The sequence below is a fragment of the Lepidochelys olivacea genome, assembly GCF_965140295.1.
Source record: "Lepidochelys olivacea isolate rLepOli2 genome assembly, chromosome: 3".
NCBI classification, from domain to species: Eukaryota; Metazoa; Chordata; order Testudines; family Cheloniidae; genus Lepidochelys; species Lepidochelys olivacea.
The window spans coordinates 87,066,605-87,087,629 of NC_140413.1; the positions used below are offsets into that span (position 1 = coordinate 87,066,605).

The window sequence follows — 21,025 nt, forward strand, 5'->3', positions numbered from 1 at the left end:
AGAGGTGATTCTTTTACTTTTTTTCTTCAATTAAAATTCTTCTTTTAAGAACCTGATTGCTTTTTCATTATTGTTAAGATCCAAGGGTTTGGGTCTGTGTTCACCTATGCAAGTTGGTGAGGATTTTTATTAAGCCTTCCCCAGGAAAGGGGATGTAGGGTTTGGGAAGATTTTGGGGAAAAGACGTTTCCAAGCAGGCTCTTCCTGGTTATACATTTGTTAGATGCTTGGTGGTGGCAGCAATAAAGTCCAAGGGCAAAAGGTAAAATAGTTTGTACCTTGGGGAAGTTTTAACTTAAGCTGGTAAAAATAAGCTTAGGAGGTTTTCATGCAGGTCCCCACATCTGTACCCTAGAGTTCAGAGTGGGGAAGGAACATTGACAGCTCCCATACTACTGCACTGGGTAGCACAGCATGGGGAGGAGGTGACCAGCCCTCTGTGGAGAAAGAAGTGGTTTGGGACTATTTAAAAAAGCTGGATGAGCACAAGTCCATGGGGCCGGATGCGCTGCATCCGAGAGTGCTAAAGGAGTTGGCGGATGTGATTGCAGAGCCATTGGCCATTATCTTTGAAAACTCGTGGTGATCGGGGGAAGTCCCGGATGACTGGAAAAAGGCTAATGTAGTGCCCATCTTTTAAAAAGGGAAGAAGGAGGATCCGGGAAACTACAGACCAGTCAGCCTTACTTCAGTCCCTGGAAAAATCATGGAGCAGGCCCTCAAGGAATCAATTCTGAAGCACTTAGAGGAGAGGAAAGTGATCAGGAACAGTCAATATAGATTCACCAAGGGCAAGTCATGCCTGACTAATCTAATTGCCTTCTATGACGAGATAACTGGCTCTGAGGATGAGGGGAAAGCAGTGGACATGTTATTCCTTGACTTCAGCAAAGCTTTTGACACGGTCTCCCACAGTATTCTTGTCAGCAAGTTAAAGAAGTATGGGCTGGATGAATGGACTATAAGGTGGATAGAAGGCTGGCTAGATCGTTGGGCTCAACGGGTAGTGATCGATGGCTCCATGTGTAGCTGGCAGGCTGTATCAATCGGAGTGCCACAAGGGTCAGTCCTGGGGCCAGTTTTGTTCAATATCTTCATTAATGATCTGGAGGATGGTGTGGATTGCACCCTCAGCAAGTTTGCAGATGACACTAAACTGGGAGGAGAGCTAGATACGCTGGAGGGTGGGGATAGGATACAGAGGGACGTAGACAAATTGGAGGATTGGGCCAAAAGAAATCTGATGATGTTGAACAAGGACAAGTGCAGAGTCCTGCACTTAGGAAGGAAGAATCCCATGCACCGCTACAGACTAGGGACCAAATGGCTCGGCAGCAGTTCTGCAGAACTTAGGGGTTACAGTGGCCAAGAAGCTGGATGGCCAATGGCATTTTGGGCTGTATAAATAGGGTCATTGCCAGCAGGTCCAGGGACGTGATCGTTCCCCTCTATTCGACATTGGTGAGGCCTCATCTGGAGTACTGTGTCCAGTTTTGGGCCCCACACTACAAGAAGGATGTGAAAAAGTTGGAAAGTGTTCAGCAGAGGGCAACAAAAATGATTAGGGGACTGGAACACATGACTTATGAGGAGAGGCTGAGGGAACTGGGATTTAGTCTGCAGAAGAGAAGAATGAGGGGGGATTTGATAGCTGCTTTCAACTACCAGAAAGGGGGTTCCAAAGAGGATGGCTCTAGACTGTTCTCAGTGGTAGCAGATGACAGAACAAGGAGTAATGGTCTCAAGTTGCAGTGGGGGAGGTTTAGGTTGGATATTAGGAAAAACTTTTTCACTAGGAGGGTGGTGAAGCACTGGAATGCGTTACCTAGGAAGGTGGTGGAATCTCCTTCCTTAGAAGTTTTTAAGGTCAGGCTTGACAAAGCCCTGGCTGGGATGATTTAGTTGGGGATTGGTCCTGCTTTGAGCAGGGGGTTGGACTAGATGACCTCCTGAGGTCCCTTCCAACCCTGATAGTCTATGATTCTATGTATGCTAAGAAACCCTTCTTTTGTTTTTTTTGCTTCCTCCTGCATTGGGAGAAGGAGGACTGTGTGCATTCCTTGTAAATAAACAAGATTGCATCAAAGAAAATACCAGAATTAGTTGTCAATTTCTATTTCCAATTTTAACAACCTAGAAGGCCCTGAATTTTGATTAGGTGCTCAGGTCAAAATAACTATAGTTAAGACAGTACTGTACTGCCAAAAACTACAGTGAGACATGAGCTTTAGTTTACTGATATGTGGTAATCTGTATTTTCAAGGATACATGTGTGCAGTAGAAAGATGTGTGGGTGTGTCTTTCTATATATGTGACACCAGAGATCTCAAGCACCAGTCCTTTTCTTGTAATATCCATGTAGCCTAGATAGCCTATTCAGATTCTGCAAAATCTAAACTATTATTAAAAAAAATAATAAATTTCTAGCCTTCATGGTTGCAAAGAAAACCTTCTAAATGTGATCAGAGTGTAACGAATATAGAATTGTCTTCCTAAGTGTAAAGAGCTTGAATCAAAGAGTCAACAGGTGTAAATTACTTAGACACTCACTAATCTCATTGGGCATTTAACTCTGAATCCTAATAATGACATTTTAATTACCGGTGATATTACAAAATTGCTGATCTTTTTAGTGGATGAAATGGGGAATGGGGCAAGAGTGAAGCACTATATTTGTACTATACTATACTTTAACTACACGATAGTATATATTACTAACACAATACAATACCTGTACAGTTTTTAGCTGTTCTGGCATCTCCATAATAGCCAGGAGCACATTGTTCACACTTGAACCCTGTTGTATTGCGCAAGCAGTTGCGGCACTGGCCTGTCACTTCATCACAATCCTCGAAGATTAGGTTAGGATCTGAGTTTCCACTGCAGTCACATTTTTTACAAGTGCTTCCAATCAGCAAGGGATTTCCATAGTAACCTGGAGCACACCTGAGAAGAAATCCAAGCCCAAAGATGATTAATAATGATCAATTTCCCCTCTGCTGTATCATTTTTCTGTCCTTATTAGGCCACCAGGAATTGATGGTGACATTCTGCAAGTGCTAGTGAACAAAATTTAAATTATGACAGATGTTTTGTAATCTAATCTAATTATAAATCTATCTAGGGATTTATAGCTCTGTGGCATTGAGGAACAAGTACTGCATCTAGAACACTTCTAGTTCATGATTACTTCAGTCCATATTTTTTTGTCTGTTTCTTAAGCAATGAAAATGTTTGTTACACAGTGCTTTTTGAAAGCATCACAAAACTATCTTGGCAGGTCACTCAGCAATTCTGGTGTTTATTTTATTCACTAACAGCTTCGGACTTCATGAACTATCTTGCATTATATGGGAGACGGGCCGAGGAGGTCAGCTTTCATGTTGCAAAAACAACCCGGGGAAGTCCAGATTCAGAGTCCATTTTATCTCCTCTATCTAAGTTCATAGCAGAAAGGATCTCTGTAAAATGGTTTGGTGTTTGCCAATCTCTATGATGGAGCAACTGGAGTTTTGCAAAACCTCAGTCAGATTTTGATAAAACCTAAACAAGATTTTACTCAAATCCACATTTCATTTTATCAGTATGCTACAAACTTGGGAGATTTGGGCAGATCGTTCTGATTTTGGCCTCTCTCTACATTTGTTTGGTTTGGTTTTTTTTTGTGAAAGAAGAAAGGAGTTCTGATTCCCTTGAGCTTCCTCATCAGTGCTTTGACTATACTCACATCCTAAACTCCCACAATAAAATTGTACATAAAATGAAAAGCATTTCCATATAATTCAAACTGACTTTAAACTGCTTGAATTAATTGCCTTTGTCAGTGAAGTGCATGTCCATGTGCACAAACTACTAGGATAACCTGACAGTAAGAAAAATGGTCTGTCATTTTGGTGACTTAGAGATAAATAATAAAGCCAGGCTCCATGGTTATGTGTCACCGTAGCAGCGATCTGAATTCAGTTGTAATGATATACAGCCTGATTCTTCTCTCATCATCATCAGTTTAGCTCCACTGTTTTCCATGGAGATACTCTCAATTTACACTGGTGTGAGGGCAGAATTAGGCCCATAGTGTCTCATCCACATGGACCCAAGTTTGGAGTGAAAAGAAATTATGTTCAGCTTCAGGAGTTAGGGACAGTATGTCACTTGTGCCACTTCTCTGCATCAAAGCGTGGCAGTAACTGTTTCCGGAGGGAATTTTGCCATGGTATTCACCCTTCTAGTTCAATATTGCAAGCATTATTGTCAAGCACAGGCATTCCACTGGTAAAGATAGCAATGCTGCGATCCAGTCATGCTGAAAGTCTTTTAAAGGCTTTTCACACCCTCAGTTAGTACCAGCTAGTGGAGCTAGCCAATATTTTTCAAATGTCAACAACATTCTGAAGTTTGAAATATAGACAGGAAAAAATTCCTCTAATTTTTTGACCATCAGTAGAACTGGTTGAATTTTTTTGTATTTTCACATTTGTCCTTAAAAAAAAAAAAATCTAGTTAGAGGTTTTTCATGTGGTCACCCATCTACTAGTAAGTGTTGTGTGACTACCAAATCGTTTCATATGGGCCACCGAACAAAACTTCAATAGAAATAACACTTGGACACTGCTAACCTGAGCTAGATTTAAATTAATGGCCTCCAGGTAAAAGACTCTATATGCCATTACCACAGGACATTCCTTATAATGAAGATGAGGTGCTCAGTTTTTCTTCTCTGAAATACACTATTCAGTTGAAGTGCAGCTTCATACATGACAGAAATGTGTACGGCCATGCAGTCTCATTCCCACTCATGTGTTTGTGGGCATGGAGGTAACTGCTGTTTTTTATGACTGTCTGCCTCACTTCTATTAGCCATAGCTTATCAGCTGGAATAGCTGTTTAAAATGGACAGAAACGTTCAGAGCTGAAAATGTGCATGTGTCACTTTCACTTCCCCATGTCACATAACATTGACTTGGATTGCATCCAACTCCTCTGAATGGTTGGCACTGAATGAGAAAAGCAAGGAAACTTGGACAGAAATACACTGCTCCATCTCCTTACTTTATGTCCCAAGGAAAGCTGCAAAGAAAAGGCCTTCTCCATTCCTGTCATGTCCCGATAAATGACTCTTCACTGCTAAATAAAAATATTTTCATTTCCATGTGATTTTTCAACGTCTCATTGTTGAAATAATGAAGTTAACAAATTCTCTCTCTTTTATTTCCTGTGATTTTTATTTCCTGTGATTATTGGTGGGTAAGATGTTAACTTCCCCTCCAGTAACCGTGGCAATGGAACCTTTCCTTTATGTCCACCATGGCACTTTTTCTATAGAGAAGCTTGTAATAATTAGAAAATAACAAAAACTGGATTTCATTTGTTACTGCCATAATGCCTCATTTTTTAAAGCCATGAACAAAAGGATTTCACTCGCTCACAACTTTACACTTGGGGATTGTGAGGTCATTTTCACAATTCCTAGCAAAAATCTCCATGGTTTCCCAACATTACGTGTTGGCAACTAACTGAAGAATAAGTCAGGCAGTTCTGTGCCAAGCCTCCCGAGCAGAACAAGAAAACCTCTCACACAGAAGCCAGAGGAAATGAGGCAGCTTGCTTCCCAGTGCACTGCAAGAGCACACATGCTGTTACATCTCTTCACGTCCTGCCGCTTACTACCCTGAAGTGCCAGTCACATTCCTTAGGCCTGTACAGAGGGGTGGGAACACGGTCTGATTCCACCTTGGCCCTTTTGAGGTCCTGGGCAGTCCCCAGGGAGCAGGAAAGTAGGCAGGGATCAGTACTTGTGCACTTCAGAGTGCAGGGGCTGTAACATGGCTGTTACATAGGAAGGGAGTGAAAATCTTTGTGCTCCACCCCTACTGTACACCATGTCAGGGGCACGCATGACATGGGCCTAAAGTAACATTTACATGTGATCTTGTGGTAATTTAAGGTCAAAAACTGAAAAGTGCCAGATTAGCAACCTTTATCGGTCTTCCATGTCTGCACATGTGGTAGAGTCCAAACAGCCCAGCACTGCCCTGGACATGTATCCCCTCACCAATATAAAGGATCTCCTATGGGAGAGAGTAGGGGCATGCACAGGGTGTGGGGGGGAAGCAGAGGCTCGGGATCCCCCAATAATCAGCAGGGGCACAGAACTCCTCTGGCCCCGGGGCCATAGCAGGTGCTGACAGCTCCTCCAGCCCCCGGGCTTTGTGGGGAGAGTGAGTGAGTGAACTCCTCCAGACCCGGGGCCACAGGGAGGACAGCAAGCTCCTCTGGTCCTGGGGCTGTGGCTGGGGCACAGAACAAGCCCCTCGAAAAGTTTCAAATTTTTATTCCTGCACGCTCCCCGGGGAAAGAGAGAAAGTCACTCTCCACACCAACTGAATCACTAGTCTGACAACTGAGATTACCAATGAAGAATACTAGCTAGTGCTCAGTGAGAGGGTCCTCTTGGAACAGGATGGTGACCACCACCTCATTTCATCCAGGCCCCATATATAGGCATCAGAAGATAAAGACTTTTCATTGCTGCCGACATAGATTGGATTGCAATTAACAGCCTAGAAGAGAAAAGATCCATCCACCATTACTAATCACTTAACCAACTTGCCCTCACTGACTTGGGCTAACTGCTTTCTTCTTCCTTTCTTCTCCTTTGCCTGCTCTTATCTTTTTCCTCTGGTACACGAAAAGCAGGCCAGTGGCTCTTAGAAACCAGATAAAGTAAGTTTACATTCTCCTTTTCTGCCACTCTGAATAGAAATATGTCTGTTACCCTTTCCACAGAACTTCATTCATTTGTAGTCTAGTGTGACATTTTAATAACCAGTGAGAAATCTTACCAAGCTTTTAATTGTCTATATTGTCCTACGTTTGCATATATGACATTCCAGAAGAATAACAGTATATAGTCAGACTGGAAACAAGTTTATTTCATTTTTATGCTCTCCATCTGCAGTAGCTTTACTTGTAAAATTGTAACTGTGGCCACTTTAAAGGTTCAAAAGGTAGTATATTGACACTTTGAGTTACTTGCATTTACAAGAAATTATTTTATTTAGGAGGTAACTGTAACTTTTACTTTGTGACAAAATCTCATTTGTTTCCTTGCTCTTTACACACAACTCTCTCCTTTGGATATTTGGCATTCATTTTTCCCCTCATTCATAGTCCAGTTATGCACTGGTTGCACACAATCTTCCATTGGAGTTAATCGACTGAATTCTCTGTAACACCAGAGATCTTACTGGGTACAAAGGATAGGATGGGGAGCCAGAGCCAGATGAGGCCTCCATATCTTGTGCTACTTAGCCCCGTTGTAAATTAGAGCAACTTTAACTTATATCCTCAATGACCTTATGCAAGTGGCAGCATAAAGGGGTCTCCATTGACTTCAATGGAACGTCACATATTAACGTCACACTTTCACTGTGAATAAGCATAACAGAAGCTGGTACTTCACAAGATTAAATTGTGTTGTATTATATAGCTCTGTTTATTTGTATACATTGTCATTCTTGATATGTAGTAGCAGAAATTGTTTGAGGACATATAGACAATCTGACAATCTGAGAGCTTGACCAGGATTGCTCAATGCACTTTTTATTGAGATGTATCATTTGAAATGTATTCCAAGTTTAAATAATAAATATATATCTGCTTGTTAATAATTTGATCAGATATTATGATTTCTCTCTGGTTCTGAAAAAAATTCACTGGTAGAACTACCATTTTTTTTTTTTTTTTTAGGAAAGGGGATATAGGAGGCATATTGCTAATTTTAAATTCAGCTGCTAGTTGTATCCAGCATACTACAATTCTGTTCCTTTGAAGAAGCTAGTTTCATGAAGATAAAATGCAATACCTAGACAAAAAATATAAAATGCAGGTCTTTCTCCTGCACCTGTTGAAGTCAGTGGCAAACTTCTATTGGTTTCAGTGCAAGATCAGGCCCTTAGGCAGACAGACATAATATAAATCACTGAATGTCAAGCACAGAAAAATTCTCCCCAGTGTGTGAAACTCTCTTAAGGGCTTTGGAACATTGGCAAACTTGACCAGCCATTCATACTGCTAGTCTGCTTACCTTTCACAGTTGGGTCCTGCATAGTTTTCTTTACAGACACAGCGCACTACCCCACTTTTCCTGTGACAGGAAACTGCAAAACTAGAATTGCATATAAAAAAAGAATCAATCAGGGCAGCCAACACTTATTAATAGCCTAAGTACACATGCTGTATTTTGTGAACATTTATTATTTATATAACCTTTGGGCCAATCCTACTTGGTGCTGAGTGCCCTCAGTTCCTACTGAGGTCAATAGGAGATGAAGGTACACTACACCTGGTCTTTTTATTTTCACCTATAAAAACCATGCATACCTACGGCACTATATAAATTGTAAAAAGATGCAGACTTCCTTCTTGCAGCCTAGCTCAGACACACTTATATGCTTCTATACATATATTATAAATAAGAAACTTGCGTTCTTTCCAGAGTATACAGTGATTCTTATATTTCCTGTGAACTTGTCTCCTCTATTTTATTTCAGAATGTTTAAACTAACATGTTGTTTTTGAAATATGTTGGATCAAGTTCTTTGGGAACTAAAATCTTATATTTAACCATAGGAAAGGTACAATAGGAAAGATACAGTACAGGCAGCGGCAGTGTAAGTTTCCTTACACAATCCCCACAGACTGTCTCAAAGGTGTCCTGTAGGAATCAGAGTAGATCCTCAGATGGTGTAATTTGGAATAGTTCAATTGATTTCCATTGAAGTCAATGGAATGATGATGATTTGCACCAGCCAGGGATCTACTCTACCACCTCCAGGAGATTAGTCTACAAATCTATTCAACCCTTGGCCTCTGCTGAGACTGCCAGCCAGGGTGCCGGTTTGTGCTGCTTGTGGTGGGGGTTCTGTGCTGGGATTTTTAACAGTATGTTATTCTAACATCATAGCTTCCTTTACCCCTTGTGGTCTTTAATTTTCAGAATCAAGTTTCAGTTTCTTAAAATAAACAAATAACCACGTTACAATATGCAAAACAAAAATTATTTGAAATGTAGGTTAGCTCCTAAAAATGACCACAACTTGGTTCGTAAAGACAGGAAAAGTACCAAACCTTGCACAATTGAATCAGGGCGATGTGTCTTAGATACAGTTACAGACAAAAATGGGCACACAATTCTAAAGACATTCTTAGTGAGTTTGGAAAATATGGGGCCAGATTCTCTCCTGCACTGACACCCATTCAGCATGGGCAGGGAGCAAGAAGGTTGTCAGGGAACCAATTACAGCTCCATGATTCTTTAACTGCATGCTCCTTGGTTCTTGGCCTAATCTTATTCTAATTTATCTTAGTTGGCTATTGCCCTCAAAGTACTGTGTGCCAGCTGAGAACTAGCAGAGAGAGCAGAGCACCACAAAGTATACTTTTCCCAACACACTGCCTTTGCCTGGATTAGTGAGTGGTTTGTGTAGGAACTGGCTCTGACAGCTTTATGCCAGTTGAGAGCTCCCCTAGCACAGGGACATTCTCAGTTGGGCATATATGGCCAGATTCCATCCCCGTTGTGTAGCTCAGGCTATACAAAGGGGCCAAAACAGGGGATGAGAATCTGGTCCATGTACTTGTCCCAGGAACAAGCAACAATAAAAGTATATAAATAGTTTCTTCACTGTTTCTGTTCCCACCAGTATTTCAAAGCTAATGTTTTCCAGAGTAAAGTCAACGATCTGTTGGCCTTGTTTGGAGACATTTATACAACCAGACAGAATTTAAAATGAGACTCTCTTGATGAAATTCCCAGATTATCTTCTGTAACATTTTGATGTGAACATGCCAAGAAAATTATAATACTTTGGCAGTTTCCTCTCTTCCGGTATACAGGCTAATTCCTTAAAACATTTGAAGTTATTACTTTGTGGATTTAAGTTATGAAGTATGACCAAAGTCTTCCTGGGTCTTTATATTTCTTTAGGGTTTTTTTTAAAGGTCATAACATTCCCTGAGGTTTAAAACTAAGTAACATCTGCTAGCCTCCATCCAATTTTTCCAAAGAGATGTCATTTCACTTAATGGGAACTATTACAAAAGTTCCCAGGATAGCAGATATGAAGATATTCTGGCCAGACAAAAAACTAAAGCCATACAAATGAATCTCAAGAACAACAGTGGATCTAATGATTCTGTCAGCTTAGAGATTTGGATGCAGAGTTGGTCTGTCTGTTTGAGTGTTATGAATCCATTGGTTATGTTATTTCTAGGGATAAAACTTTTGTTGAAAAATGGAGAAAGCAATATCGTCTGTATATTTCCTCTTTAAAGCCTCGGTAACTTCTTGGTGAAGGCACCTTCTTGTTTTACTATAAATAGAGTAAGAATAAGGTGAAATGATAAAAAAGAAAAAAGGATGTATCTCTCTGAACCCTGTTGTTTGAGCCTGAAGATTACAACATAAATATAATAATTTATTATTTATTGTTTGCATATCAGTAGCTTCTAGAGCGGGGTGGGCAAACTTTTTGGCCCGAGGGCCACATCTAGTTGGGGAAATTGTATGCAGGGCCATGAATGTAGGGCTGGGGCAGGAGGTTGGGGTGCGAGAGGGAGTGTGGGGTGTGGTGTGCAGGAAGGGGCTCAGGGTGGGGGGTTGGGGTTCAGGAGGGGTGTGGGGTGTGGCAGGGGGCTCAGGGCAGGGCGTCAGGGGCTTAAGGCAGGGGTTTGGCGTGCAGGAGGGGGTAAAGAGTGTGGAAGGGAGCTCATGGAAGGGGGTTGGGTGCAGAAGGGGGTGCGGAGTGCAGGAGGGGGCTCAGGGCAGAGGGTTGGGGTGCAGGAGGGGTGTGGCGGGGGCTCAAGGCAGAGGTTAGGGGGCTCAGGGCAGAGGTGTGGGGTGCAGGAGGGGTTCAGGGTGCGGGCTCCAGCCTGGTGCAGCTTACCTCAAGTTGCTCCAGGGTGGCAGCAGTGTGCAGTGTGCTAAGGCAGGCTCCCTGCCTGCTCTGGCCCCACGCCACTCCCAGAAGTGGCCAGTATATCTGGCAGTGGCTCCTGGGGGTGGGGTGAGGCAAGCAGCTCTCCCTGTAGGAACCACCCCTGAAGCTGCGATTCCATGTTCCCGGTCAATGGGAGTTGTGGGGGGCGGTGCCTGCAGGTGAGGGCAGTGCACGGAGCCATCTGCCCCCCCCCTCCCCCCGGGGCTGCAGGGACGTGGTGCCGGCCGCTTCTGGGAGCCGCACTGGGCCAGGGCAGGCAGGGAGCCAGCCTTAGCCCCACTGCGCCACAGGGCTGGCAATCCTGCATGCCGGATTGAAAGCCCTGAGGGCCGGATCTGGCCCACAGGCCGTAGTTTGCCCTCCCTTGTTCTAGAGGCCTCACCTGAGGTCAGGATCCCTATGTGCTAGGTGTATATACAGACAGTCCTTGCCCATTACAGGCAATCAGCATTTAAACACCAATATGTTGCAAAATGGGCTATGATATTATTACTTTGAGTTCTGGGCTTCGTTTGCTCTAGTAGTCTGAAATAGGAGAGGAGTCAAGGTAGTGGGGACGGGTATGGCAAGACAATAAGGTTTTCATCACCAACAACAGGCAGTAATTTTAGGTGAGTGTCTTTAAACTAGGAATGATTGTTCTTCACTCCCTAAAAATGGTAATTTAGGCTCAGATACAATCCTTTCAGAAAAGCTAATGGGACAATGAACAATAAAGCTGTAGCTGAAAGGAAGGTGTGTTGCCAATTAGGAAAAATATAATATGCTAGTATAAAGGGGAACAAGGGCCAATTAGCCCCTACACAATAAAAGTAACAGGAGCCAAATGTTACATATAACATTCCAGTAGACACAGAAAGCATTTAAATAGACATTTTGATGTAAGACTGGCAGAGATTCCTTTTCTAACAGTATAGTCATTTCTTATTTAGTAAGCATATGGCTTATTTGAGTGGAAATGCAGAATCACTAATAATTAGAGCTCAACAGGAATTTTCTGATTAAAGGCTTTTTCATCAGAAAATGTCAATTTGTTGAAACCAAAAAAAACATTTCATGGGAATATATTGTTTTCAATGGAAAAAAGTTTCTCGGGTCCAAGATGGAGTTTCAGAGAAAGACCCAAATAGTCTGGTGGTAAGGCACCCATCTGGGAGGTTCAAGTCCATTCTTTGCCTGATGTGGAGAAAGGACTTGAACGTGGATTTTCCACAGCTCAGGTGAGCTTCCAAACTACTGAGGTGGGTCTCTCTCTCTCTCTCTCTTTAAAAATGTTTGAAAGGTCTCCATTTCATTCAAAATTGGACTGAAAATAAATGGTGAAACTTCATTTTGTGAAATGGAATTCTTGTTTAGTGGCCTGCCGTACTAATAACTGTCAAGATCATAGGGTATGAACATAACAATTCTGAGAGTAAAGTTGCAGAGCAATTTAAATACTTCTGTAACACTGTAATCACTCACACTAAGAAAAACAACTTTTTAGTTTTGTCGTTTAGGTTTGAAGTAGATTTAGGGGTTAGGGTACACTTAAAAAACTTCAGATTTAATTTGGTATTATTTATTAGTAAGTCCTTGTCATATATTATGTGGAAATAGTGTCACAGGTTGTCATAAATATAAAGGGAAGGGTAAACCCCTTTGAAATCCCTCCTGGCCAGGGGAAAGCTCCTCTCACCTGTAAAGGGTTAAGAAGCTAAAGGTAACCTCGCTGGCACCTGACCAAAATGACCAATGAGGAGACAAGATACTTTCAAAAGCTGGGAGGAGGAAGAGAAACAAAGGGTCTGTGTCTGTCTGTAGTCGTTTTGGCCAGGGACAGAACAGGAATGGAGTCTTAGAACTTTTAGTAAGTAATCTAGCTAGGTATGTGTTAGATTAGGATTTCTTTAAATGGCTGAGAAAAGAATTGTGCTGAATAGAATAACTATTTCTGTCTGTGTATCTTTTTTGTAACTTAAGGTTTTGCCTAGAGGGGTTCTCTATGTTTTTGAATCTAATTACCCTGTAAGATATCTACCATCCTGATTTTACAGGGGGGATTTCTTTATTTCTATTTACTTCTATTTTTTATTAAAAGTCTTCTTGTAAAACACTGAATGCTTTTTCATTGTTCTCAGATCCAAGGGTTTGGGTCTGTGGTCACCTATGCAAATTGGTGAGGCTTTTTATCCAACATTTCCCAGGAAAGGGGGGGTGCAAGTGTTGGGAGGATTGTTCATTGTTCTTAAGATCCAAGGGTCTGGGTCTATAGTCACCTAGGCAAATTGGTGAGGCTTTTTACCAAACCTTGTCCAGGAAGTGGGGTGCAAGGTTTTGGGAAGTATTTTGGGGGGAAGGACGCGTCCAAACAGCTCTTCCCCAGTAACCAGTATTAGTTTGGTGGTGGTAGCGGCCAGTCCAAGGATAACGGATGTAATATTTTGTACCTTGGGGAAGTTTTGACCTAAGCTGGTAAAGATAAGCTTAGGAGGTTTTTTCATGCAGGTCCCCACATCTGTACCCTAGAGTTCAGAGTGGGGGAGGAAACCGTGACACAGGTAAAAGCTAAAACAGATTATTATAGTACGTGGGCTTGCTCCTGCTCCCACTGAAGTCAGAGCTAAAACTCCCATTGAATTCAGTGGAAGCAGGACCACCTCTTACAGCTATTAGTAATTTTAAGGTACATAAACTTCAGTAGCAAGACAGCACGAAAATGGGAGGATACTTACAGGCCAGGGATGAAATCCTGGCTCCATTGAAGTTAACAGGAGTTTTGTCATTGATTTTAAAAAGGGACAGAGTTTCATCCAAAGAGCCCAAATGGAAGACACAAGACAGTTACTCATGCAGAAGCGTAGGGCTTGTCTACACAATGAGTTCCTGCTCACCAAGTCAGGGTGTGAATCTGCTCTAGCTTGCCATGTAGTAACTTGCTATGTGGATCCTGCTACAGTGCAGTGAACATTTTGGAATAGGGTTTAGCGTTCTGCTGCTTGAAAGTGTAATATGCCAAGCTGCATTCTGGGACTTTCACTGCACTTCAGCAATGTCTACATGGGTGTTATTGCATGATAAGCTGGTGCACTATAAATTCACTTGCTGTGCAGTAACTTGCCATGTAAACAAGCCATAAATGCCAAGATTCATCCCCTTAGCATAGATACAGGTTTCAGAGTAGCAGCCGTGTTAGTCTGTATTCGCAAAAAGAAAAGGAGTACTTGTGGCACCTTAGAGACGAACCAATTTATTTGAGCATAAGCTTTCGTGAGCTACAGCTCACTTCATCGGATGCATAAAGTGGAAAATACAGTGAGGAGATTTATATACACAGAGACCATGAAAAAATATACATTGTAAGGAGAGTGATCACTTAAGATGAGCTATTACCAGCAGGAGAGTGGGGTGGGGGGAGAGAAAACCTTTTGAAGTGATAATCAAGGTGGGCCATTTCCAGCACATTTCCAGGAGTTAACAAGAACATCTGAGGAACAGTGGGGGAAGGGGGGGAGGAATAAACAAGGGGAAATAGTTTTACTTAGTATAATGACTCAACCACTCCCAGGCTCTATTCAAGCCTAAGTTAATTGTATCCAATTTGCAAATTAAGGTTGAAGGTGAGGGCTAGCCCCCAACTAAAACCTCTCCAATGCATTATCAAGGATCTACATCCTATCCTGAAGGACGACCCATCACTCTCACAAATCTTGGGAGACAGGCCAGTCCTTGCCTACAGACAGCCCCCCAACCTGAAGCAAATACTCACCAGCAACCACACACCACACAAGAGAACCACTAACCCAGGAACCTATCCTTGCAACAAAGCCCATTGCCAACTGTGCCCACATATCTATTCAAGGGACACCATCATAGGGCCTAATCACATCAGCCACACTATCAGAGGCTCGTTCACCTGCACATCTACCAATGTGATATATGCCATCATGTGCCAGCAATGCCCTTCTGCCATGTACATTGGTCAAACTGGACAGTCTCTACGTAAAAGAATACATGGACATAGATCAGATGTGAAGAATTATAACGTTCATAAACCAGTCGGAGAACACTTCAATCTCTCTGGTCACTAGATTTCTGATCTAAAAGTGACTATTCTTCAACAAAAAAAACTTCGAAAACAGATTCCAACGAGAGACTGCTGAATTGGAATTAATTTGCAAATTGGGTACAATTAACTTAGGCTTGAATAGAGAGACTGGGAGTGGTTGAGTCATTATATTAAGTAAAACTATTTCCCCTTGTTTATTCCTCCCCCTCCCTCCCCCACTGTTCCTCAGACGTTCTTGTTAACTCCTGGAAACGTGCTGGAAATGGCCCACCTTGATTATTGCTTCAAAAGGTTTTCTTTCCCCCCACCCCACTCTCCTGCTGGTAATAGCTCATCTTAAGTGATCACTCTCCTTACAATGTGTATTTTTTCATGGTCTCTGTGTATAAATCTCCTCACTGTATTTTCCACTTTATGCATCCGATGAAGTGAGCTGTAGCTCACGAAAGCTTATGCTCAAATAAATTGGTTAGTCTCTAAGGTGCCACAAGTACTCCTTTTCTTTAGCATTGATAATATTTCTGATAATCTCATGTTTCTGTATTTCTGAGGTAAATATAATTTACAGCAATGAAAGTAAAGCATGGAATGGAGATAAATTTAGGTTTGAAATAAAGGACTCCCTAGTAAAGAAGGGCAGTTGGGGGAGATTGGGCCAGATTTTCAGCTGGTATAAATCAGTGTAGCTTCAGTGAAGCCAATGGAATTACACTGATTTACTTCAGCTGGGGGCCAGCCCTATACTTCCATGTTCTCCCAGCACAACTTTAATAATCTCTATTTTATGGTGCCACAGATAAAACATATGCTAAAGGATAAGGATGCTATCGTGTCCCACGAAAATCTGGATGTTGTTCAAGGAAACTGTGCTCTGCACCCTGAAATGGCTTTTGTGTGGCAAACAGCCATATGAAAAAAATTCAATTTCATTTATTGAACAAAGGAGCTGTCTGACTTTTCTGTTTCTACTTATGTGTTCTTGCTATTGTCCCGGTTAGCGACATGAATAAATAAAACAATTCCCATGTGAACTCATTCACCTGGATGGCCTTGCATAAATATAGTAAAATGTAGGTGCTCAGACAATTGTGAAGAAAAATTGGACATCCTTTCTCCTCACTCTCTTGGGCATTCTCTGTAATCCAGTCAGGGATATAGTTTTTTCAGTCATAGCTATTCTCCATCTTGCAGTCCTTATGTGCATATAGCTCTTTTGAAAGTCAGGAAGTGTTTTGTGGGACTGTGAGCTTTGGTCCAGCTGTGATTTTGAGCCTGTGCCTCTGAGCAGCTGAACAAAATGCAAATTTCTCACTTTCAGGCTGTGCTAAAGAGCAGTCCTATAGCAACTGTAAGAAGTAACATGAAATAAAGGGAAAGAAATTCAGTGTAGAAAAGGACTAAAACCTGCTGGTTGAAAGTGGAATGGGAAACAAAGTGAAAGAAGCTGACTCACTAAAAAGGTTTTTGACCTACAGTGAAATATTTAGAGGTACATAATCCTGTCAGTGTAATGGAATATGCATAGATATCCATTCAGATGGAATACAGTGATAAGTAATTGAATGCTGATTTCTTCTGCTATGACATTGATGTGCTATTAAAGCTCTCTAACAGAAAGCCACATCTTCTGGTTAATTGGTATCTCTGAAACCACAGGGAATAATGACTGCTATAAATGCCCTCTTATTGGCCTGGACCTGTATTTTCTGTCAGGCTTCAGAAATTCATATACAAAAGCAGGCTATGCATTAGTAGAAATTAGAGTTACTGTCTGTCACTTGTAGCACTTCTGAAGTTGGATGCATTAATTTAAATATCAGATTCTGTGCTTTCATTAACCAGGTCAAGCTACTGTTTGCTTGGGTCTGTGTCATGCTAGGGCAGTGGTGCCCACACTTTTCCTGTCATGCCCCCCCTTACCAGTAATGGGATATGTCTGTGCCCCCTCCCACCATCACTGCTCAGATGGCTCAGTAGAGGAGCTGGAGTTGAAGGCAGAGCTGGGGCTGGGGCTGGGCTGGGAGTGGAGCGGAGCTGCATCTGGGGGTGGAGCTGGGCTGGGTGGTGCTCCCTCCCCAACCCCTGTACCATGCATCCCCCCCAAATGTTCTTTGGCGCGCCCCACAGTTTGGGGACCACTGTGCTAGGGTTTTCCCCAATCAGTATCTGCTTTCCATATGTCATGGGGAATTTTACATATAAAGAGGTATGGCTTTAACTTTGAGCTTATTAAAAGTCAGCTCACCCCTGACAACCTTTCTCATTTAAAAGAGAAAGAGCCCAAAGTTGTCCAAATATTTCCTCCCATTTGTGCAATCAATGCAGCAATCAATGGGAGAGACTGAAAAAAATATTCATACCTTTTAAATAAAATTCCAGTTGCTGAGTTTAATGTTGGTAGCCTCTGATTATATACAGACTAGATGATCAAATGGTCCCTTCTGGCCTTAAACTCTATGACTCTAAATGTTATTTTCCATTTTTCCTTTTCATTTTGTGATAAGTGTAAACAAGTGAAAATGTTCTTGGTTTTCTATGCTTGAAGGTGCATCAGTCTTTCTCTCACCCCCAGTCTAATAAGGTTTATTGTGCCTGGCTCTGAAAGAAGAATGCAGAACAGAAAGTATAAGGACCAGGACAAATAAAATAAAACAAAGTGTCTTTTACATACTTGGCAACTAATGGCAATGGGCAAGGGCAGGGCTGGCAGAACGTGGGCACTCCTCTGACGATGTCCCCAATGTAACCATCCAGACATTTTTCACAGTGCTTTCCAGTGGTGTTTCTCTGGCAGTCCTTCAATAAAGAAGAGTGACAAATGTTAAAGGAAGGTGCTACTTAATTCAAGCCTAGCAGAGATGACTTTAGTGAGTACTCTGCCAAGCAGAACAAGGACTGGTACCAGACCTGAACCCTTCAAGGTGCTGAGGGATTAAATGAAAAGAGTTTGTAAGTGGCAGCATAGTACAAATGAAGACATTTGGAACAATTCACTGGTCTGCCTGGGAGTGCTGACAAAGTGGCATACAGGATAAAGCTATCACTATAGGCATTCACATGTGCAGACTGCCTGAGCACAAACGCTGCATTATATATCATCAGAGATGTTGCTAGAATTTGCATGTAGTGGACAGGTCTGTCTAAGCTGAAGGCACTAGAAGGAATGCTGAACTTGCCTGGCACCAAAACAAAGGAAAATTTGCCCACTGGTGTATATACAGTATAAGATATAATTTCCAATACATTCCAGTACAGATGCCTGCTTGTTGAGAGAGAAAGGGGTTATTCTTTGGACTTGATGACTGAAAGTGAGTATCAAGGAAAATTGCAGGTTATTGGTAATTAATAGGCTGGTGTTTTTTATTTTTTCCCTGAAATGAAATATGCCTGAATATTAACAGTTATTTACATATTTGGATTGATCCCTACACATTGCCCTTGAAAGATGTTCAGAACAGAGGAGGCAATAATTAGGAGACTGCCATATTCTTTCTTTCTAAGATATGAAAAAAATAGTTCATGAATTTCAAGATTATTTTTCTGGTGGCATTTCTATGGAATACAAAATAATGGAGCAAAAGCTCACTCATCTTCTCAAGAAGTGATTTCATCTCCATTGTGCAACATTTATAGGAAGTAATCTCACCCTGCACAATACACTATACCTCAGCCAGTGTAAGTTATGATGCATCAATTGAAATCAATACAATTTACAGTAGCTGAGGATTTACCCCAAAATATTTTATATTTTTAATTATAATACTATGCACTTGTATAATACTTTTATCAAAAGATCTCAAAGCACTCTACAAGCAATTTTAATCCGGCCCTGCCACACCCCTGTGAGGCAGGATAAGTATTATTATATTGCTAATTTTACAGATGGGCAAACTGAGGCACAGAAAGGTTACGTGAATTTCCTGTGACCACATTGCAAGGTAGTGAATGCCATAGAGACAACAACAGAATTAATGAATCCAGGCTCTGCGTTTTATGCTTTAACTACAAGATACCATTTCCACTTCAGGGTGGTACCCGGAAGTTATCATCAGAGTGTTTTCTTCCAGAGAAACATGCTCTACAGTTGAGTTATTTTAAAAAGGATACCCTAAAGAAGATGGGTGCACTTGTACCTAGTGATTTTTGTGATATGTGTGTTAAACGCTCCCAGATGAGAATTCTATGTACACCATTGTACACCATTGGTAGTGTTTTACATCCACGTTGCACTGACTTTATTCAGATGTAAATGACAATACAAAGTGCAAGGCAGTGAAGAATCAACTCCATGACATACACTGTATGGAAAAAACTACTTTGTGTGTTGGGTTAATGTAAAAGCTTTGTTCCTCTAGAGAACAGTGTTCAAAGTTGGCACATGTGTTAAAATAAATTATCTTGGCTCCTCAGCATATTCTCCAGCAGATATTCAATCACATCACAAAATAACTGTGCAGTTAGGGACTGGCAATCTCTGGAATAACAGGGAAGTTGCAGGTCAGGTTTCAGGTGCATTAGCAGAGCTGCAAGAGGAAGCTTGTGCAGGGCCTGCCATGCAGTATGTTTGGATTTAGCCTAGCAATCAACACTGGCCTTTCACAAGCACCAAATTCAGGGTGGATGAGCTTATTCTATATAATTTTGAACCCACCCAATGCAGTAGATTTGAAAGGTCATCTTGAACTCATACTTTACCATACTCTTTGTCCAGGAGACTGTGAAAAGAGGAATGAAAGGACGGAAAATCTCTAATAAAAAAAATAGTACCAGTATCTCAGATTAGACATTCTCAGCCATGCTTTGTGTCAGATACAGTACAGTGAACCTTTACTTGTTGTCATAAACTGATTATGAGGACACTGATGGGTCATTTTCATTTACCCATATCCAGATGTCACCAGCCTCTTCTGACAGCTAGAGAGAGGCCAACCACTTGTGTGAAAGTTACAAATACACTGCATATTTGGCTGACCATTTAGCCTGTCTTCCTTCCTTTGATCTTCAGGCAGATGCAGCTTCTGACAAGAGCAGTCCAGATAATTGTAGATTCTGGATGAATCCTGGGAGATGGTCTGAGTTAGTCACTGCATATGTTTTAGCCACAGTTAGCGATACTAACTGTAGTTAGTTAATAGTTGCAGCCCAACTATTCCAATGTGCAGCAATTATCACTATTTATTTGTGCAGAGCTATAATTCCACCATGGAGTTTTACAACAGGTAAATATGGTAAGAAAAAAACCAAACAACCCCACCAAAATGAATAACAAACGAACAGAACCCCTTCCCCGGCCAAATCCCAGTGCCACCACTTTTCCTGAAGATCTTATATCTAGTATATCAACAAGTGCAGTGCAGTGCATTTAGTGTTATAGAGTGGAATACTCTCCATAATTTTACAGGAGGGTTTTTCACAAGTTATGTTTGGAGAGAAGAGTAGGAGAGAGCTTGGTGTACATTAAATGGAAGGTTGTTGTAAGCATAAGGGATGGTGTGTAGGGGGAGAAGAGAAGCTTAGTCATACCAGAGGAAGCAGGAATGGGTATAAGAGGAAATGAGGCAACAGCTGAAATATGGGATGCAAGTGGAAGTTCTTAAGGCTAGTACAATTTAAAGAAGTAGTAGAATTTGGCAATATTCTCTGAATAAGTGTTTTTGATTGACTGGAGGAGAGGGATGAGAGAGTGGGAAATCAAAGTTTGTTCTCCAATCAAAGAGGAATAATGGCCTTGTGGTTAAGGCACCAGACTAGGAATCAGGACTAAATTCAATTCTTGGCTTTGCCACAGACTTCCTATTTTACTCTCAGCAAGACACTTAACCTCCCTCTGCCTCAATTGTCCATACATCAAACGGGTAGTGAGAGGATAAATTCATTGATGTTTTCCAGGTGCTCAGATGCTACAGTGATGAGCACAAAAAGAAAGCAGGGGACTCAGTGTTAATATTCATATCTGCAGTGTTCCTCTTCTACCGCA

General features: G+C 41.6%; 1 protein-coding gene across 1 annotated transcript in view; it reads right to left on the minus strand.

Annotated features, from left to right (window-relative positions):
* LAMA4 (laminin subunit alpha 4) overlaps positions 1-21,025 on the minus strand; it is a 153,182-nt gene that overhangs the window by 89,898 nt on the left and 42,259 nt on the right. The window contains exons 3-5 of the mRNA XM_084622433.1: positions 17,720-17,844; positions 8,087-8,167; positions 2,732-2,946 (exon numbers count right to left, since the gene is read on the minus strand). Of these exons, the coding sequence (XP_084478559.1) occupies positions 2,732-2,946; positions 8,087-8,167; positions 17,720-17,844 (421 nt within the window). The remainder of the gene's footprint in view (positions 1-2,731; positions 2,947-8,086; positions 8,168-17,719; positions 17,845-21,025) is intronic.